General features: G+C 37.9%; 1 protein-coding gene across 2 annotated transcripts in view; it reads left to right on the top strand.

Annotated features, from left to right (window-relative positions):
• The window catches only part of HCFC2 (host cell factor C2), a 36,600-nt gene that overhangs the window by 12,209 nt on the left and 4,999 nt on the right, over positions 1–19,392 (top strand). For both annotated transcript variants that reach the window (XM_077778392.1, XM_077778388.1), the window contains exons 5-12: positions 2,103–2,209; positions 2,321–2,509; positions 9,178–9,345; positions 9,885–9,937; positions 11,367–11,544; positions 15,479–15,682; positions 16,250–16,323; positions 18,279–18,416. In XM_077778392.1, coding sequence (XP_077634518.1) covers positions 2,103–2,209; positions 2,321–2,509; positions 9,178–9,345; positions 9,885–9,937; positions 11,367–11,544; positions 15,479–15,682; positions 16,250–16,323; positions 18,279–18,416 — 1,111 coding nt within the window. The remainder of the gene's footprint in view (positions 1–2,102; positions 2,210–2,320; positions 2,510–9,177; positions 9,346–9,884; positions 9,938–11,366; positions 11,545–15,478; positions 15,683–16,249; positions 16,324–18,278; positions 18,417–19,392) is intronic.

Genomic DNA, 19,392 nt, shown 5'->3' with positions numbered 1-19,392 from the left:
AGAAAGACATACATAAGGAAGAGTGGTGCTACCAGCTTCTTAGGAACAGATTATTGAATTTAAGAATGTTTGATTGATTGATTTTTAAAAACTACCCTAGGGTGCCTGGGTGGCTCAGTCGGTTAAGCGTCCGACTTCAGCTCAGGTGTTCATCTCACGGTTCGTGGATTCGAGCCCTGCGTCGGGCTCTGTGCTGACAGCTCAGAGTCTGGAGCCTGCTTCAGATTCTGTTTCTCCCTCTCTCTCTCTGACCCTCCCCTGCTCATGCTGACTCTCTCTCTCTCCCTCAGAAATAAATAAAACATAAAAAAAATTAAAAAAAAAGAATGTTTGATTGTGTTTCCTGAAGTGAAAATAATAAGCCCACAGAAGCTAAACCACTTTGCCATTTTCTTCTCCGGCTGCTGCTTATACTTGTGTGCATTCCTCACAGCGCTTTCCTTGCACAGAGTACATTTACTTATGTCTGAGGCACAGTGTTGTCACCCTGCTCTGTTCTCCATCACCTCGTCAGGTTTGACACACCTAACTCAGTGTTTCATTTTACTTATTTTTGGTAGTACTTGACTTGTACTCAGGTATGCACTCAGAACGTTCACTCAGTCATTAAACATTAGGTAGAGTTATGGTTAGACCATAAACTCTAACCAGATTGCCTAAACTCATGTCTCCAGTTTTGGTACTTGTCCTGTATGACCTGTAGCATGGAGATTTAATCTGCCTATACCTCAGTTTCTTCACATATAAAATACAGTTAATAGTTAATAAAACCTACTTCACAAGATTGTTTTCAGGATTAAATGGATTAATACATATGGAATGCTCTAAACAGTGCCTGGTACATATGGAGTACTCCATAAGGGTTAGCTATTACCGTCATCAGCAAGTTCCCTTATTTGTGCATTATTCTGTGAATAGAATTTAATTAAGTATTTTCTTGTGTAGGGACTTTACCTTAAAAGTAATGTTTTAGGAAACAACTAGAGCCTCAGTAGTTCTTTTTAAAAAGTAGCCATAAACAAAATATGATAAGATACATTTTTAAAAACTATCTTGGGGCACCTGGATGGCTCAGTTGGTTAAGCGTCTGACTTTGGCTCAGGTCATGATCTCACCGTTCATGGGTCCAAGCCCCGCATCGGGCTCTGTGCTGACAGCTAGCTCAGAGCCTGGAGCCTGTTTCAGATTCTGTGTCTCCTTCTCTCTCTGGCCCTCCCCTGCTCATATTGACACAGATTCTGTCTCTCGCTCTCTCAGAAATAAATAAAACATTAAAAAAAACCAAACTATCCTGACCCTTTTATAAAATGTGGTTTTCCATTGGAACTCTAATATATGAAACAGATGGAAAATAGAGCTTCTCTGGTTGGCATGAGGTCACATGGGCCCTAAGATCTGTCCAATGAGCCTTTCCCCCTCAGCAGCCATTAGGCATGTCTCAAGAACCTTTGGGGCTCTGATGGGACATACTTAAAGGTATTTTCTTTTAATGTTTATTTATATATTTTGAGAGAGAGAGAGGGAGAAAGAGAATCCCAACCAGACTCCTATGGGGAGCTCGATCTCACGAACCATGAGATCATGACTTGAGCCGAAATCAAGAGTCAGATCCTTAACTGACGGAACCACCAGACGCCCCAGAAGTTTGTTTTTGGTTTTTTTTTTTTTTTTTTGAGTGCTATCAGTGACCCGGATGATAAGAAACTTCATCTTCTTTGGTTACCATATGCATACAACTCTAAATTTGACTTTGGATGTCATAGATCATTTGACTATCTTTCTGACACAGGCACATTCATTATATTATATACAGTATTGATTTTCAGATATATTACAATTAAAATATTTTCCACTTTGAGTAACTTACCAGAGAGAAATAATTTGATTCTGTATGGCTTCACAAACTTGTAAACTCTTCAGAGAAGACCACTTTATTCATTATCTTATTCCCATTGCCATGGCCATAATAAGTGAGTTAATAGTCCTGAAACTTTGAGTAAACAAATAAGAAATTTAAGTCTATTCTTAAGATTTAACATCTAAAAAAAATTAAAGCTTTAGGGGGAAAAAGCCACATTATGTTCTCTCTTTTTGTTGTTCAGGATGTACATTTTTGGTGGATGGGTTCCACACAAGGGGGAGAATATTGAGACTTCACCTCATGATTGTGAATGGAGATGTACTAGTTCATTTTCTTACCTAAATCTGGGTGAGTCTTTAAGAGTTACTTATTATTGAAATAAAATTTATTAATAAAAGAGTTCTTGTTATTTTGTTGCTTAAGAGTAGTAGTATTGTCATGGATATTTCTGTCTCTTAGATACAGCAGAGTGGACCACCCTAGTATCGGATTCTCAGGAAGATAAAAAAAATTCAAGACCAAGACCACGAGCTGGACACTGTGCTGTTGCAATTGGCACTCGATTGTATTTTTGGAGTGGAAGAGATGGCTACAAAAAAGCACTCAATAGTCAAGTTTGCTGCAAGGATCTTTGGTATCTTGATACTGGTAGGTAAGAGTATTTAACAAATATAATTTTCTTTTATGTAAATAAATACGTGAGCACTGCCTGTCTCTTAAGACTTCGTGAAAATGCCACTGCCTCTCTTTTCCATAATTAAAAATGAAAGGAAGAAATATTATATGTAGGTATTTCCCACTCCATGAGGGTTTTTTTTTTTAAAGTTTATTTATTTTGAGAGAAAGAGAGAGAGAGAGAGAGAGAGAGAGAGAGAGAGAGAGAGAGAGAGAGAGAGAGAGAGAGAGAGAGAGAGAGAGAGAACCCCAAACAGGCTCTGCGCTGACAGTGCAGAGGCCAATGTAGGCAGGGCTTGAACCCACAAACCGAGACAGTGACATCATGACCTAAGCCGAAGTTGGATGCTTAACTGACTGAGCCACACAGGTGCCTGTGAGAGTCCCTTCCTTTGAGTGTGTAAACTGGGGTATAGTGACTCCCTTCCAAAGCAGAGAACATGGAAAGGGGAAAATAGTGGTTTCACGGTAGAGAAACCTGCAAAACACCACCTTAATCAAGTAATCATTGTTAACACCACTAGTGATAGTCATGTTGATATCATTTAATCCTGCTTCTCCTGTCATGTGATAAGAAGAAGCTTCAGGGGCTCCTGGGTGGCTTAGTCGGTTAAGCGTCCGACTTTCGCTTAGGTCATGATCTCGTGGTTCGTGGGTTTGAGCCCCGCGTCGGGCTCTGTGCTGACTGCCAGCTCAGAGCCTGGAGCCTGTTTCAGTCTGTGACTCCCTCTCTCTCTGACCCTCCCCTGCTCACGCTGTCTCTCTCTCTCTCTCTCCTAGAAATAAATAAAACATTAAAAAAAAATTAAAAAAAAAAAAAGAAGAAGCTTCACCTTTGTGTTACCCCAAAACCTATAACCCACTCTGAGAGAACATATCAAATAAGCACAAATTGAGGGACAATCTAGACATTCTACAGAATATGTGAGCAATACTATTAAAAAGTTTTAAAGTGATAAGGGGAGATTTGAAAGCAATGAGTTGGACTCTTGATTTCAGGTCAGGTGATGATTTCATGGTTCGTGAGATCAAGCCCCACATAGGGCTCTGTGCTGGCAGTGTGGAGCCTGCTTCAGATTCTCTGTCTCCCTCTCTCTCTGCCCTCCTCTGCTCTCTCTCTCTCTCTCAAAATGAATGGATAAGCACTTAAAAAAAAGTTTCAAAGTGATGAAAAACATGGAAAGCAAGAAATAGTCACAAATTGGAGGAGACTGGGGAGACATGAATACTAAGTGCGAGGTGGTACACCCTAGACTGGAGTGAAACAGACAAAAAAAACGTAAATTGAAAACTGATGAAATCTGAATGGTTGGTAGTTCAGTTAATAGTATTATTCCAGTGTTAATTTCTTAGTTTTGACAAATGTGTTAGCATTAGGGGAAACTGAGTAAAGAGTATATGGGAACTCTGCATTTTTTCTGAAAATCTAAAAGTATTCCAAAGTATAAAGGTTTTTTAAAAAGTATTACAGCACTAAAAATTTATTGAGTATGGAACACGTCCATTTTTTAATAAATACTTATTGATTGACAACTGTATACCAGGAATTGTTCTAAATTGTTCTAAATACCGAGAAGTGAAATGCTTCAGCAGTGAAAGAAACTGATAATGTCCCTGATGTCAGAGAACTTATATTTTTAGAGAGTATGAGGGCAGGGGGATGATGGGCACTAAACAAACAAATTAAGAAATCAGTTCTGTTTCTGGTAAGCATGTGAAGACAGTAAGATAGACCCGTGGGACAGTGATGGGAGGTACTGGAGTGGGGGAGGGGATAACTTCAGAGTGGCTAGTTGAAAAGTATGAAATGGCATTTGTTATATAATCCAAAAGGGGAGAAGACACTACCCATGGAAAACGCTGGGGGAGAAACACTCTAGGAAGAGTGAACAGCAAGTGCAAGGGCCCTGAGACGGGAATATGTGGCACGTCTGGGAACAGATCTGAGCCGAGTGAAAGAGGAGAGTGTAGGGATGGAGGTTAGAGAAGTGACCACAGGACAGATCATGTAGGGCCTTGAAGAACTTCATGGTAAAGTTTAGATTGTTTATAAAGGACACAGGTATGTTGTTTATTACTTTGAAGGAGAGATGTGTTGTGATCTGATGTACAATTTGGAATGACCCCTGCAGTTGTGTGGAAAATAAATTGGAGGTGAGCAAAGGTGCACATAGTGAGACAAGTTAGGAGGCTCTCCCAGCAGTCAGGGAAGTCTTCGACTACAGTGATGCCAGTGGAGGTGCAGAGAAGTGGCTGAATTCAGGATATGTTTTGGAGTTCTTACTGACAGACTGGTTGATGAATTGGGTGTGATATATGACAGAAAGAGGGGACAGGCTGGTGAAATTTTTAGCTTGAATAATTTGGTGGTATTTCCTTTCACTGAGATGGGGAAGACTGAGGAGAAAACTGGCTTGTGGAGAAAATTAACAGCTCCATTTAGACTGTGCTAAGTTTGAAATCAGGAGGTCAAATAGATGAGGAATAAAGAAGTCTGGAGGCCAGTAGAGAATCAAATTTGGAGATGAGGTAATGTGCGTTGTTACATGAGAAGAGCAGATTATAAAAGGTGCCTATGATTCCAGTTTTTTTAAGTGTATAAATAGAAAATTCTGGAAGGATACAGTTGTATACCAAAATGTTATCTAAAAGATGAGGGGCACCTGCGTGGCTCAGTTGGTTAAGCATCCAACTTCGGCTCAGGTCAGGATCTCACAGCTTATGAGTTCGAGCCCTGCATTGGGCTCTGTGCTGACAACTCAGAGCCTGGAGCCTGCTTTGGATTCTGCATCTCCCTCTCTCTCTCTGTCCCTCCCCCCACTCATACTCTGTCTGTCTCTCTCAAAAATAAATTAACATTAAAAACCATTTTTTAATAAAAGATTAAATTAAACATTTTCTGAAAGGTTTTTCTCATCTATGTTTTGTACAGTAGCATGTATTGCTTTTGTAATATAAAAACAGTTTAATTTTAAATTTAAGGGGTGCTTGGATGACTCAGCTGGCTAAGCTCTGACTTTGGCTCAGGTCATGATTTCACCATTCATGAGTTTGAGCCCCACATGGGGCTATGTGCTTACTGCTCAGAGCCTGGAGCCTGCTTCAGTTTCTGTGTCTCCCTCTCTCTCTCACTGTCCCTCCGCTACTAATGCTCGCTCACTCGCTCAGTCCAAACTCTTGGTTTCAGCTCAGGTCATAGATCTCACTGTTCATGAGTTCAAGCCCCACATGGGGCTCCATGCTGCTGGTGTGGAGCCTGCTTGGGATTCCCTCTCTCTCTCTGCCTCTTTCTCTCTTTCTCAATAAATAAATCAACTTAAAAAAAAGATAATTGAGAAAACAATAAATGGGACAACAAAGTTAGAGACTAAATGCTTTCTACGGAAAGGGCACATCCTAGCAAGCAGAAAAGAAATATAGAAAATCAAACTTACTGATGCATCTTTGAAATTGGGAGTTATTACCTGAAGTCCAAGGATAAACTTCAGTCTCTGAGATTGGAAGAAAAAATGTGTGTGTATAAATTTTTCTGGGTAGTGAATACATCACTTTAAGCAGATTATCTAAGGGATCTATGACTTTTAAAAGATTAAAAATTACTGGCTCTGAATGGCCAGTTTTCCCATAAACCTTTCCTTAGACATGAACGTCAATTTAAAAGTTATCATGGCCACTATCATAAAGTCAGAATTTACATTTTGCTTCTCCTCTTGATAAGTTGGCATGAATTTTGGGGACTGGACAAATGAGGGCTCTTCATCTCACTTTTTTTCTCTTATAGTTAATCTTCATGAATTTGATAAAATTGAAGAGTAAATAATTCCATAAGGCTTTTAATTTAAAGTAGTCCTTTGCTCTTACCTTCCTCTCATTTTCCTTGCTTCACAAGTATCTGCTTTCAGCTCTGTTAAACAATGCTTTTGGGATTTCCTTCATATATTTCCATGTATATAGTGTTACTTTGATTTTTTTCAGTTTAGGCATAAAATGCTCACTTTCTACTATGACAGTTAAGGATTTATCTCTTCTTCCCACCATTCCTTACACCTTTCCTACCCTCATTCTCTCAATATGGTTATACAGTAATTTTGTTAGATGAGTAATCATTGTTTACATTGTGGCCATATAAACACTGTTCACAGGGGAGCCATGCCATGCGTTAATAAGTGTCGCTTTTGTTTGTCTTTGACTTGTATGTATTTACCACCAATTCAATCCATACTCTGTTATTTGTTTAAATCTTCTCTCATTGTGGTTAGATGCATTAGATGTATTCTGCCATAGTTCATCGTCTTGAAGAAATTTCTCCTGGGGCGCCTGGTCTGGGTGACTCAGTCAGTCAGGTGTCCGACTCTTGGTTTCAGCTCAGATCATGATGGCTCTGCCCCTCCCCTGCTCGTGCTCTCTCTCACCCTGTCTCTCAATCTCTCTCAAAATAAATAAATAAACTTAAAAAAAGAAAGAAAGAAAGAAACTCCTCCTGCTCCAGGCTGCGGTACTTGGGATGGTTCTCCTGTCCACGGATCATGCACACCTGTTGCCCTGGAGTCTCCCTTCGTCATCTTCCTGGGGCCACCTTCTGCCTCTCACCTGGGCCTGATTCCCTTTCTTAGTTTACTTTTTCTTTTTTTGTGGACCACATCCCAGGAAAAGGGTCATAGATGATACATTTATTTTGAGATCTTGCATTGTCTTGAAATATATTCACTCTTCTTTCCTTTTAATTGGCTATTTGCAGGGACAGAGAATTCTACACTGGAAGTCATTACCCTTCAGAATTTTGAAAGCACTGTTATATTGTATTTAAGCTTCTATTGTTTTTGTTGAGAAACCCAAACCACTTCTGATTTTTGTTTCTTTTTTTTTTTTCTTAAGTTTATTTATTTTGAGATAGAACATATGCAGGAGGGGTGGAGAGAGGAGAGAGAGAATCCCAACTTGAACTCATGAACTGCAAGATCATGACCTAACCTGAAACCACGAGTCGGATGCTTAACTAACTGAGCCACTCAGGCACCCCTGATTTTTGTTTCTTTTAATTGTGCCTTTCCTCCTCACCTTTAATAACTTTCAGGACTTTTGTCTCCATTATTCTTAAATTTCATGGTGATGTGCTTTGGTGCACCATCGTATTGAATACTCATTGGGCCCCTTTTAGTCTGGAAACTCATGTTCTTCAGTTCTGGGAATTTTCTTGATTTATTTCATTCGTTTGTAGGCTTCTGTTTTCTCTATTTTCTCTTTATGTAAGCTTCTGTTATGTAGGTGGTGTACTTCTTGGACTCGTCTTCTTTTTGTTTCCTCATGTGGTTTGTCTTACTTGAAGAAACATAAATAAACTGGATTGTGAATAGGACCATGGAGGAATCTATATGGAGAATAGTCGAAGGAAGTAGGCTTACTTATCCTCCAAAACACAGCCATCAATTGTTTTTCTCAAAGGGCCAGACAGTAAATATTTTAGGCTTTGCAGGCCATGTATGATCTCTGTTATAACTATGCAACTCTGCTACTGTAGAATGAAAACAGTCATAACTAATACATAAACAAATGAGCATGGTTGTGTTTCAAGAAGACTTTATTTACAGGGGTTCCTGGGTGGCTCAGTCGGTTAAGCATCCAACTTCGGCTCAGGTCATGATCTCACGGTTCGTGGGTTCGAGCCCTGCATCGGGCTCTGTGCTGATGGTTAGCTCAGAGCCTGGAGCCTGCTTCAGATTCTGTATCTCCCTCTCTCTGACCCTCCCTTGTTCATGCTGTCTTTCTCTCTCAGAAATAAATAAAACATAAAAAAAAGAAGACTTTATTTACAAAAACAGGCATAGACTGGATCTCGCCCATAAGCCAGCCAGTTTGCTGACCCCTTCTCTAAAAGATACAAAAAGATAGATATTAGACTCATTCTATAAGAATTAAAGTATAGCTTATAGATAGCAACTCACTAGGAGAGTAAATTTTCTTATATAATTGTCCAAATATGGAATGTACTCCCTGAGTTGTGAGTTCCCTGAATTGGTAGGTGAACAAAAAGAGGTCAAGGATATTGTAGAAATAATCTCAGATCCTTTTTCTAGTTCTAAAAGTCTATGATTATTACTTGTTTTAGAAATGTTGGTAATATTTTATACCAGAGTAGTTACCTGTTTGGGGTAGTACAAGTTTTGATCAAAGGGTATTAACTTGAAGTTGTGTTTTCCCTAAATATCAGGTGCAAATCATATTTGCTAACACTAACAGTATTTCTAACACATATGCTATTGACTGAAAATTGGCTCCTAAAATTAAAAACTTACAAAGGTAAAATGATGTAGCTGTAACTATAAAATACTTGATGCCCCACCCCCACTTCTAGGATTAAATATTTCTTTCTGATCCTGATGACTCACATAGCTTGGAAGTGGATTGTTTTGTTTGTAGAGCTATTTGTATAAGGAATTAAATAAATAAATAGGACCAGAACCCCAAACTGTTTTCATTTGACCTACTATAGCTAAGATTATCTGAATAAATCTTCTCCCTTTTGGTAAACAGGTGAAATACTCATTGCTGACATTTTCAGAGCCCCAGGCCCACACAAACTATATAAGCAAACTATCAATACATTTGAAACTTAAAGGTATAACATCGGTATTATTCTTTAGAGAAACCACCGGCACCATCACAAGTACAGTTGATCAAAGCCACTACCAACTCTTTCCATGTCAAATGGGATGAAGTGCCTACAGTAGAGGGCTATCTTCTGCAGCTGAGCACAGACTTGCCGCACCACGCCGCATCACCAGATTCCTCAGCGGCTCCGAATCTGCCAGGTAACATCACCTTCACCTGAGAGTGCGCGTGCTCGATTGGTTTTTAAACAGTGATTGCAGGAAAGCCTGTGATTAGGCCTAGTTTTAAAAATGTTATGATATGATGTTTCCTGCCTGGTTAATCAAATATGTTGCATTTCAATTCAGAAACTTGCCTATCTTACCACTATGATGTGGGAGGTAGAACACATGGACACATAATGTAGAATGTTTTTTCTGCGGTTCACCCTGATGTCCTTTCTTGTTTTGACATGCTACCCGACTTCAGGAGATGGTTTTAATTAGCTTTCATAAATATTTCAGCTTTTTAAAGAAGTGTTCTAAGTAACAGGCACTTGGAAAGTAAAAGCACATTTAGTTTTACATGTTCTTTTGGAAAGAATTTCAATTAACCATTAAGCAAACTATTAAGAAAATAAGCTTTGATAAAGATACTACTTTTTAAGCTTTAATACATAATGTTCAGGAATACTTGATTGTAATATATTTTATTGAAGCTAATTTAGAGCATGTCAGTCTGAACTTTCTCTTTCCTACAGGAGTCAGAATGGACCCTCACAGACCAGGCAGTAATAGCACCGTTCCTAACAGTGTAAGTTAAAAAAAAAAAAAAATTATGATGGTAAATGAATGCTTATGGTTAGAGTCCCAATTTTTATTAATATGTTTAGAATATCATGTTATGACAGAGGTTCTTAACCCTGGCTTCATATTAGAATCACCTCTGAGATTAAAAAATGAACAAACATACACAGAATCCCAAGCCTTTCCCCAGATTTAGTGAAGGAGGATCTTGAGGATCATGGCCAGGTAGCTCTGTTTTTAAGGAAAAGCTCCATAGAGCACTGTGGCAGGAGCCTGGAGAGAGAACCCCTAACTGGGAGACTGAAGTCTGTCCCCACTGCACATAGCAGCAGAGGCTAATCCATTGACATTTACAGTTACAGTGTTTTGAAATCTACATTTTGACATTTCTAAGTATCATTCACATACTTGTTTTAAACGTCTAAAGATGTACTTCAAAAATGTATATGAAATATCTTTCTTTACTATGTACTTTGTTGACCTAAGAATATGAGTTGCTAAGTTGAGCACTGATGTTTGGGAGGTTATTTCTTGTTTACGAAGTGCATCACAGTAGGGATCTGTAAAAGACTAGGATTTACAGTGGTTTTACAGGGCAAACTGCTGTCTGCATATACGAACGATTCTTCTCAAGGGAAATGATGTAGGGATAAGCTCATGTGTTCTGAACACGGCTGTTGTGGACAAATATACTTAGAGTCAGAAGTTATAATTGACAGTGGAGACAGAAAAGTCACCAAAAACAGGTGATGATAAAGGGCCAGCAATAGAATGAATTGGCTCAGGAGACCCATATGTATTGCTGTATAGTAACTGATGTTCACCTTGATGACCCGAATTATCAAAAAGTTTAAATGTGTTCATTATAGTGTGTATAAGAAGACAAAGAAAAACAATATTAGAAAAATTCCTATCTAAAAATGTTTAATGGTAAAAAATGTGTATGTATTAAGTTTTGATGTCTATTTGGAAACTCAGTCATACAGAATAATTCATTTGCTTGAACTGAGATTTTATTTTTAGTAGTCATCAGATCTTTAAAATCCATGTTGACTTTGTTAAGAAAATTTGACAAAAGTGTTAGACTCAATAGCTTTGGTGTTGTCTCCTGTGCTACATACATACATACTTACATACTAACTACCACTCATAAAAAATAGTCCAGGTGTCCCCCCCCTCCCCCAGAATATACTCTTCCATTCCCCTTTAGAACTGGTCCTTTGAGAATGGAGATTAAGTGAGGAAATTATTTTCTTGAACTGTTGTAAAATTTAAAGAATAATCCTATACAAATTAAGTATATAATTTAAACATTTATATCTTGGTAAATTTATTTTCAAAAGCATTCAAGTTGTAATTTATTTTGCTAGTTTTTTACATGTATTTCTATTTAACTGAACATTGCTTGCTACAATAAACTATTTCATTTCTTATAGATAAGCGATACAATGAACAGTGCAAAAACTGAACACACACCTATGAAAGGAACTTCTGGGAAAAACAGACCAGATCTCAAAGCATCAACTGATTTTAATGCCACTTTACATCCATCTATGGCAACTAATACTTCTAATCATAATAGTTGTATCGTGGATATGTTAAGGAAAAATGAAGGTATAATGATGATATTTGAAAAAAATGTTTATTTATTTATTTTGAGAGAGACAGACAGAGTGGAAGCAGGTTGGGGGCAGAGAGAGAGAATCCCAACCAGGTTCTGTGCTATCAGTGCAGAGCCTGACACGGGGCTCAAACTCACAGACCATGAGATCATGACCTGAGCCAAAACCAAGAGTCAGATGCTTAATCAACTGAGCCACTCAGGTACCTTAAAGATGGCATTTTAAGTAAAGCTAAAGCTTTTTATAATAATGGCAGGGAATTTTAGTCTTTGAAAAAGTAAATGTTATATGGTTTTGATCCATTTTCAAAATAATAATAAACCGGCCACATTGGCCCTAGTTAGAGTGATGTCAGGACACTAAGAAAGCACTTACCTGAATAGCAGAGCTTAGTTATGAGCTACGGAATTCAAGTGAGGCAAGCTCTTGTATGACATCTGAGGTAGGCCAGTGTGTTCAGTGTCACTTTCCTATTACTGGATTTTCTTAGCACTTAGAACACTCTGAAATTATTTATTTTGGGCAGGGGTTTTCTTGTTCATCTCTATTTCCTCAGCACCCAGATCCATACTTGGTTAATTGTAGTCACTTAGTAAATATTTGTTTCAGAAGTAACTGGATTATCCTCAGAAAGGTAGTTCATTTATGAGAACTGTTGATTACATTCATGGGATCCTTGTAGTTAAAATGAGTTTATTTGAATATTCTGATGCCATTTCAAACACACTGCGTCTGACTTAAGTATCTAAAATTATTTTATAAATCTCATTCTGATATGTCCCTGACATAGAAACTGTGACTTTAGAAACGCCTAGGTGGCTCAGTAGGTTGAGCATCGAACTCTTGATTTTGGCTAAGGTCATGATCCCAGGATTGTGGGATCGAGCCCTGTGTTGGGCTTCTGGCTGAGCATGGAGTCTGCGTGGGATTCTCTCTCTCCTTTTCTGCACTCCTCCCTCACTTTTGTGCACACTCTGTCTCTCTCTAAAATTAAAAAAAAGAGAAAGAAACATGACTTTATTTTTAATTTGAGGAAGTCATAACAGCTGATATAAATCTAATTCCTTTTCAGTGATACAAACTTAAGATGAATATGAGTTTTATTTCCATTTTTCTTTTTTTTTTCTTTTGAGAGCGAGAGAAAGAGGGGGAGGGGCAGAGAGAGAGGGGTACAGAGGGGCCAAAGTAGGCTCTGTGCTGACAGCAGAGAACCCAATGTGGGGCTCGAACCCATGAACCATGAGATCATGACCGGAGTCAAAGTCAGATGCTTAACTGACTGAGCCACCCAGACACCCCTTTATTTCCATTATTCTTTATGAGTCTGTGGTAGATAAGAGTATTCAGTGAAGATAATTTCCTATAATTTTTCCTTATTTCATCACCTGTGCAAAAGGAGAGCACTTTTGTTTTACTAATTTTCAGGTGGAATCATTAGGTTAAAATTATAAAAGCCTGGCCCTGGACCTCCATTCGTATTTCTTTCTTATAGTGATTTTCTATGTCTGTCTTTTAAAGAAGTGTATGCTCTTGAAAACAAATATGAGCTTTGAGATTTCAGAATCTTAATGCACTCTAAATCCTATGTTGTAAGGCAGTTTAGAAAAACTTAGTACTAGCCAAATGGGAAAACCTGAGTGGTGGCACCGTGACAGGGTCACTGGCAGACCCCAGACATTCAGGTATGTGAGCGAATGGCTACCCAGTCTCAGGTTAACAAGAGGAGATTGGACTCTGTAGGTTGGAGTAGCTGGTATGCTTCCAAAGTGGAAGAGTGATATGATTGGCTGTTACTGTTGTTTTACAAAGAACACTCTGGCCTCAACATCAGAAGAACTGGAGTAGGAAATGATTGGGAGACTTCTTAGAGTGTTTTCTTAGGACTCTAACAGATAAACAGAGACTGAAGCAGTGGTGGAATGGGGAGGAGAGAATATATCACTTCAGGGACTTTTAGAAACTAGTATCTATTACTAGCCTTGGAAACTGGTTGGCTATGAGAAATAAAAATGAGTTTACCATGACTCCCAGTTATTTGGGTTGGATATTCAATGGATGATGATACTCATTATCAAGATACGAAGTATAGGAGCCAGAACAGATTTGGGGGAAAATTAAGTTCGACTTTGAGCTTAGTGTTTTTGAGGCACTTGAAGGACATATTGGTAAAATTTTTTAATGGGCAGTTGGATACTTAGGTGTAGAGTCTAGGTGATAGTATTTGGTTGGAGTGTAAATTTAGAAGTTAAGGGCATCTAAAATATGAGCCCCACTTGTTCACTGTGTGGTCCCTAGCACCTGGCACAGTGCCCAGGATGTATGTATTTGAGAGATGTATGATTTGTGATTGGTAGTTAAAGCATAGGAAAATATGTGAATGGAGAAAAAAGAGGGCTTGGGAACACCTGCATTTAAAAAGTCATATGAAGAGAAGAAGCCAGCTATAGAGATTAGAAAGGAGGTTCCTAAAAGGTCAGGAAAAGAACCAAAGAGATTAGTGTCCTGTTTTTTTCTCTGTAGTGGGCATCTCAGTTTGTGTAGGCATGTCTCTCTCTACCACATGATCATAACTTCATGAAGCATTAACCACGCCTGCTTTGTTTCACCATCTGTATGTACAATATCTGGTCAATAGTAATTCTTCAATATTGTGGAATGAGGGGCACCTGGGTGGCTCAGTTGGTTAAGCATCCAACTCGATCTTTGCTCAGGTCATAATTTCACAGTTCGTGAGACTGAGCCCTGCTTAGGCTCTGCGCTGATGGTGTGGAGCCCGCTTAGGTTTCTTTCTCTCTGTCCCTGCCCTACTTGTTCTCTCTGTCTCTCTCTTTCAAAATAAATAAACATAAAAAATATTGGAGAATGAGTAATTATAGAAAGAAACAGCTTCAAAAAAAGAGTATGTGGTCAGCGTTGTTTATGTTGTGGAAAGGTCACGTAAATGGAAATTGAAAAACATCCCCTTAGAAATCATTGATGTTTGCCGGAGCCATTTCATTAGAGTAGAAGGGTAGAAACCAAATTTGAGGTGGTCAGGGAAGTAGAGACTGCTCTGAAGGAGATTAGTGAGGGGTAATGACAACTAGAAACGATTTGTGGGGTCAGAGAAGATGGGTGTTTGCTTGAGAGACTTGATAATGTTTATGGCCTGAGGGCCAAAGCCTACTAATGAAAAAAGAATCTGAAAACTCTGAGGAGAAAGGTCCCAAAATATGGGGAAGGATGGAACTGAGCACGCAGGAGGATGGATTATGCTTCCTCTGGAGAGAGGTCCGTTCATCCTCTGAAATGGAAGAGAAGACAGAACGGATGGGCACAGTCATGAATGTGTTTCTAGTTTAGGGAAGGAGAAGGCAGAAAATTGGATGGCATCATGCCTGATGACTTCTACTTTTTGCCCTAAAGTGAGAGGCACAGCATTTGATTTATGGTTTAGGAGAGTCTAAGAACAAGGATTAAGTCTTTAGAATGCAAGAACCTGAGAAGGTGGACATCTGTTGTCTATGTAGAGTACGCTTTATTTTTCTTTTCTTCTTTCAAAAATGTTTATTTATTTATTTTGAGAGAGAGAGAGTGCATGAGCAGGGGAGAGACAAGGAGAGAAGGAAAGAGAGAATCCTAAGCAGGCTCCATGCTGTCAGGGCAGAGCCTGATGTAGGGCTCGATCTCAACAAACTGTGAGATCATGACCTGAGCCGAAGTCAAGAGTCAGATGTGCAACTGACAGAACCACCCAGGTGCCTCTGTAGTCCACTTTATTTCTCTAAACATTTTATGCCTAATGGTTAATTCATATGCATGACACTTGCAGTGCTTGTGTTTATGATTTCAAAATTTAAAATACCAAGGATATGTGACAAGAATCATAATAAGCACACTTATTGCAGGCACTAGGTTAATAATTGATCTTTTCACTTTAATTTTAGGTCCTCACACTTCAGCAAATATAGGTGTGCTAAGTAGTTGCCTGGACTTAAGAACAGTAATCCCTGAAACTTCTGTATCCAGTTCTGTTTCCAGCGCACAAACTATGGTAACCCAGCAGACCATTAAAACTGAGTCATCCAGTACAAATGGGGCAGTTGTTAAAGATGAAACTTCACTAACAACATTCAGTACCAAATCTGAAGGTTTGAAATGTGTTTCACATACTGTATTTTGAACCATTTGTGTATATAAATTCATCAAACTTATTTCTTTAGCTGGGAATTGCATTTCATCTTGGATTGAGTCCTATATAAACAGATAAAACATTTCAATTAGAATTATTATATAATATGCTCTTCTGCCTTCCATAAAATACTTAAATCAGCGCACACCAAAATACATAGAGGGTGTATTTTTCCTACCATGAATATATTCAGCAAAATTTTTTTCCATAGAAAAGATTTATCCTTTAGACTATGGAGTAACAATCCCTCCAGCTTGATGATTTCTGATTTCGTAAATTCTCATTTCATCCTTTTGCTATAGGAATTGTGTTTCATCTTTGGTAAACATTCTGTGAAGTTCTAGCTAGCCACCAAACCCTTGAAAACTGAATACTGTGAATGAGTTTGAGTTAGAGGGCCTATGTTTCTGATTACTGTGCTTTTCTCTGAACTCTGGCTATTTTTTTTGTATGTTTATAAATTATATTTTAATGTGCCTGATAAGTGATCATGTAAGTCTTATATGATTTATTGTTTGGTTTTTAGTTGATGATACATGTGCCCTGCCTGCAACTAAGATCAGCCGTGTGGAAGCACAGGCCACAGCGATGTCATTTTCTGTAAGTACGTGACATGAAGATGACTTGTTTACAGGTGACCAAGTATGTTCTAAATGCTGAGCAAGTTCAGTGTAAATTCATGAGAAGATTCTTGAATGTCCTTTAGTAATGAGTTGACGTAGATTGAGAGAGGAAGTCTTGAATAAGAAAATGTTTATAGTATACTGTTAAGTGAAAAAACCTGCATAAAAAATAATGTGGATATGCTGTGGTCCCCATTTTACTAAAAGATACACATAATAGATATATTTCTACCCTCACGTGACTCCACACACATCCACACTACGATGCTAGATGACTTTCTCCAGGTTGTGCGGCCATAGATAATTTTTAGTTTCTTCTCTGGGCCTTCAATATTTTTGAATAGTGAAATGTGTTACTTTCATAGTCAGAAATACGTGTGTGTGAACATATATATGTATATATGTAAATTACATTAGTGGTTTAAGAGTAAAAGGACATGCTATAAAATAGAAGACTTGAGTGGCTCTATCATTAGCTACTTATTAGGAGAACAGCAGAATATTGCAATATTGCGTTAGACATACCTAAGGGTAGCCCAGTAATCTCTGACATCGTGCCATTTTATGAAAGCCCAGAATTGGTCTGCATGGCACCAGACTTAAAATGCTAGGAATGTGCCTCACAAGTATACACAGTTGTCTTAATTAGATAAATATAAGGGTAATACATATGTGTGTGTGTGCATGTGTGTGTATATACCTTTTAACTTATTTTAAAATTCTGAGTCGTTTCAACTTTATTGCTATAAGCAAGAGTTTTTATTTGACCTAATATATACCTCCTAGAATCTTCAAGAATTATCTGTAGTTTTAGTTTCCTTTCAATCATGATTTTATGGAATTTGATCATACATTTATCTTCATCGGCTTTCACCTTTCCAGAATACTACCTTAAGCCCTAGAGTTCTTAGACTCTTCTCAGGGAAAAATTATTAAAGGAACTTTTTTCTCTTAAATCTGTCTTGCAGCACATCAGACAGAATGGTATTTGTTATTTCAGTTGGAGCCAGTTGTTTTATAAAAGTTGTTGAAGAGAGTTTTTACAACTTTAAAAATGAAAATAAGTTTAAATCTATTCCTTTTTTTTTAAAAAAACTTTAAAGACTTTTCTAGTTAGCTCACTTTGTCATGTGTGATAGCCTAAATAACAAATAATGTGAATTATAAGCATGTACCTCTGCTGTTATATATTTAAGACAGAAATAAATAACTGAAGTGCACATTTGTTTTGAGCTTCTGGAAACAGTGTCTCATTTATAAAGAAGATGGCTTAAAAAGGTTAGTTCCAGGGATAAGTATAATTCACTTATCACTAAAAGTAGCTTAAGGTAGAGGAAGTGTATTTGTTTTAAAGCAAGGTAAAAAATGTAAAACTGTTTAACCTGCTCCTCTTTAGTATATATGAAAGAGTATATTCAAATTGCATTTTAGTTTTGAACATTTTTTCTCCTTTTAGGTTTGGAGAATCACAGGTATTTCAAGTGCAAAGATCACGGAATTTCTGCTAGTTGTTTTTGAATCTAGAAATAAGCCAGCTTGGAATGAATTTTTCCTTATTTGCTCCTTTTGGAGCAAGGCATAATGTCACACTAAGGGGATTACATTTTCTGAGAGAGTCTCTGAAATGACAATGTTCTATAAAACAGCTGGCGTTTTAACATATCACTGATCGGAAAGCATGCTAACTCCAGCTCAGGCGATAGCCCGGAGCTGCTGACTTGGAGAATGCCTGGCACCCCCGTGTTTGAATTGGCCTCCCTGTCTCACTGTCAGTTGACCTAATCCGTTAAGAGTTTATGTACTTATGAGCTATTAATGTTGTGGTGTTTACCCGTATACCTACTTGTAGATCACTGCATGGATTTATTAAATCTTGAAGTTTCTTATGTGCTCAATAAGAGTCTTGATAAAGCTTTCTTTCTCTAAAATTAGAAAGAGACTCCTTCGAATCCAGTGGCCACAGTGAAAGCGGGAGAACGACAGTGGTGTGATGTAGGAATTTTTAAAAATAATACAGCTTTGGTGAGCCAGTTTTATCTGCTGCCAAAAGGGAAGCAGAGCATCTCAAAGGTAGCTATTGATAAATTTTCTACACTGTGAGTTGTAAGTTTCACAAACAAGGTGTTTTTTTTTTTTTTAATAATCCTGATTGAAGTCACTTTGAATGAATGAAATTGGGATCTGTTCACAATCCTTATTTGAGACTTCTATATGCCTTCTTATCTTCTGTTCTTTTATAAGGCTCTTTTTATGGGCTGTATCGTAAGCAGGTCACTTAAAAAATCATATACAATCACTGGGCTGGATTTTGAGTCATAATTAATATGGTCTGGCCAGTACAGGTAAGGATTTCTTTTAAATAGCTCTAATTTTGTTACCTGGTGTGTTTAGAGAATGGAACATTTTTTTCTTACTGAGAACTTTCTAAATTCCTGATTTCACAGTTTAAAAAATTTAACAGCCCCCTGTAGGTTATTGAATACAATCTAATTTTCTCTTGGTTCTGAAACCCGTTAAAGTGGAACTCATATATTAAATGAGACATTAACCCTCTAAGAATTATCAAATAGATAACAGCTCCAAAGCACACTGAACTCATTTTTTTTCTGGAATGGGGAATTTCAGAGAGTGAATTGCCAAGGAAATAGATACTTAGTTTGACTCTCCCAAAGATCTGCACAGATGGAGAATATATCACTTCTATATTTTTCCAATTGTTGACAAAAATAGAAATCCTGGTGAAAAATTTGTTGATATTATACCTAATGAAATTTCTGGCTGTATTTTAATTTCATATATAAGAAATAACAATACCTAAGGGCCTAGTAATTACCTGTTTTTCCCAAAAGAAAAGTAGGCCATAAAATTTAGAGTCAGTAAACTTGGGTTTGAATCATTAGTTCCAGTACTCAACAGTGTGACCTTGGAGAACTCACTTGTTTAACCTGAGACTCAGTTTCCTCATTGATAAAGTAAAAATGATAGAGCTCCCTTAAAACAGGGAATGATACATTAGCACTACCTGTCTCACAGTGGTGCAGTGAGA

This window comes from Crocuta crocuta, unplaced genomic scaffold, assembly GCF_008692635.1.
Source record: "Crocuta crocuta isolate KB4526 unplaced genomic scaffold, BGI_CrCroc_1.0 scaffold705, whole genome shotgun sequence".
NCBI lineage: Eukaryota > Metazoa > Chordata > Mammalia > Carnivora > Hyaenidae > Crocuta > Crocuta crocuta.
Note: the sequence above shows the minus strand (reverse complement) of the source record. Positions and strands in the feature narration are given on the sequence as shown.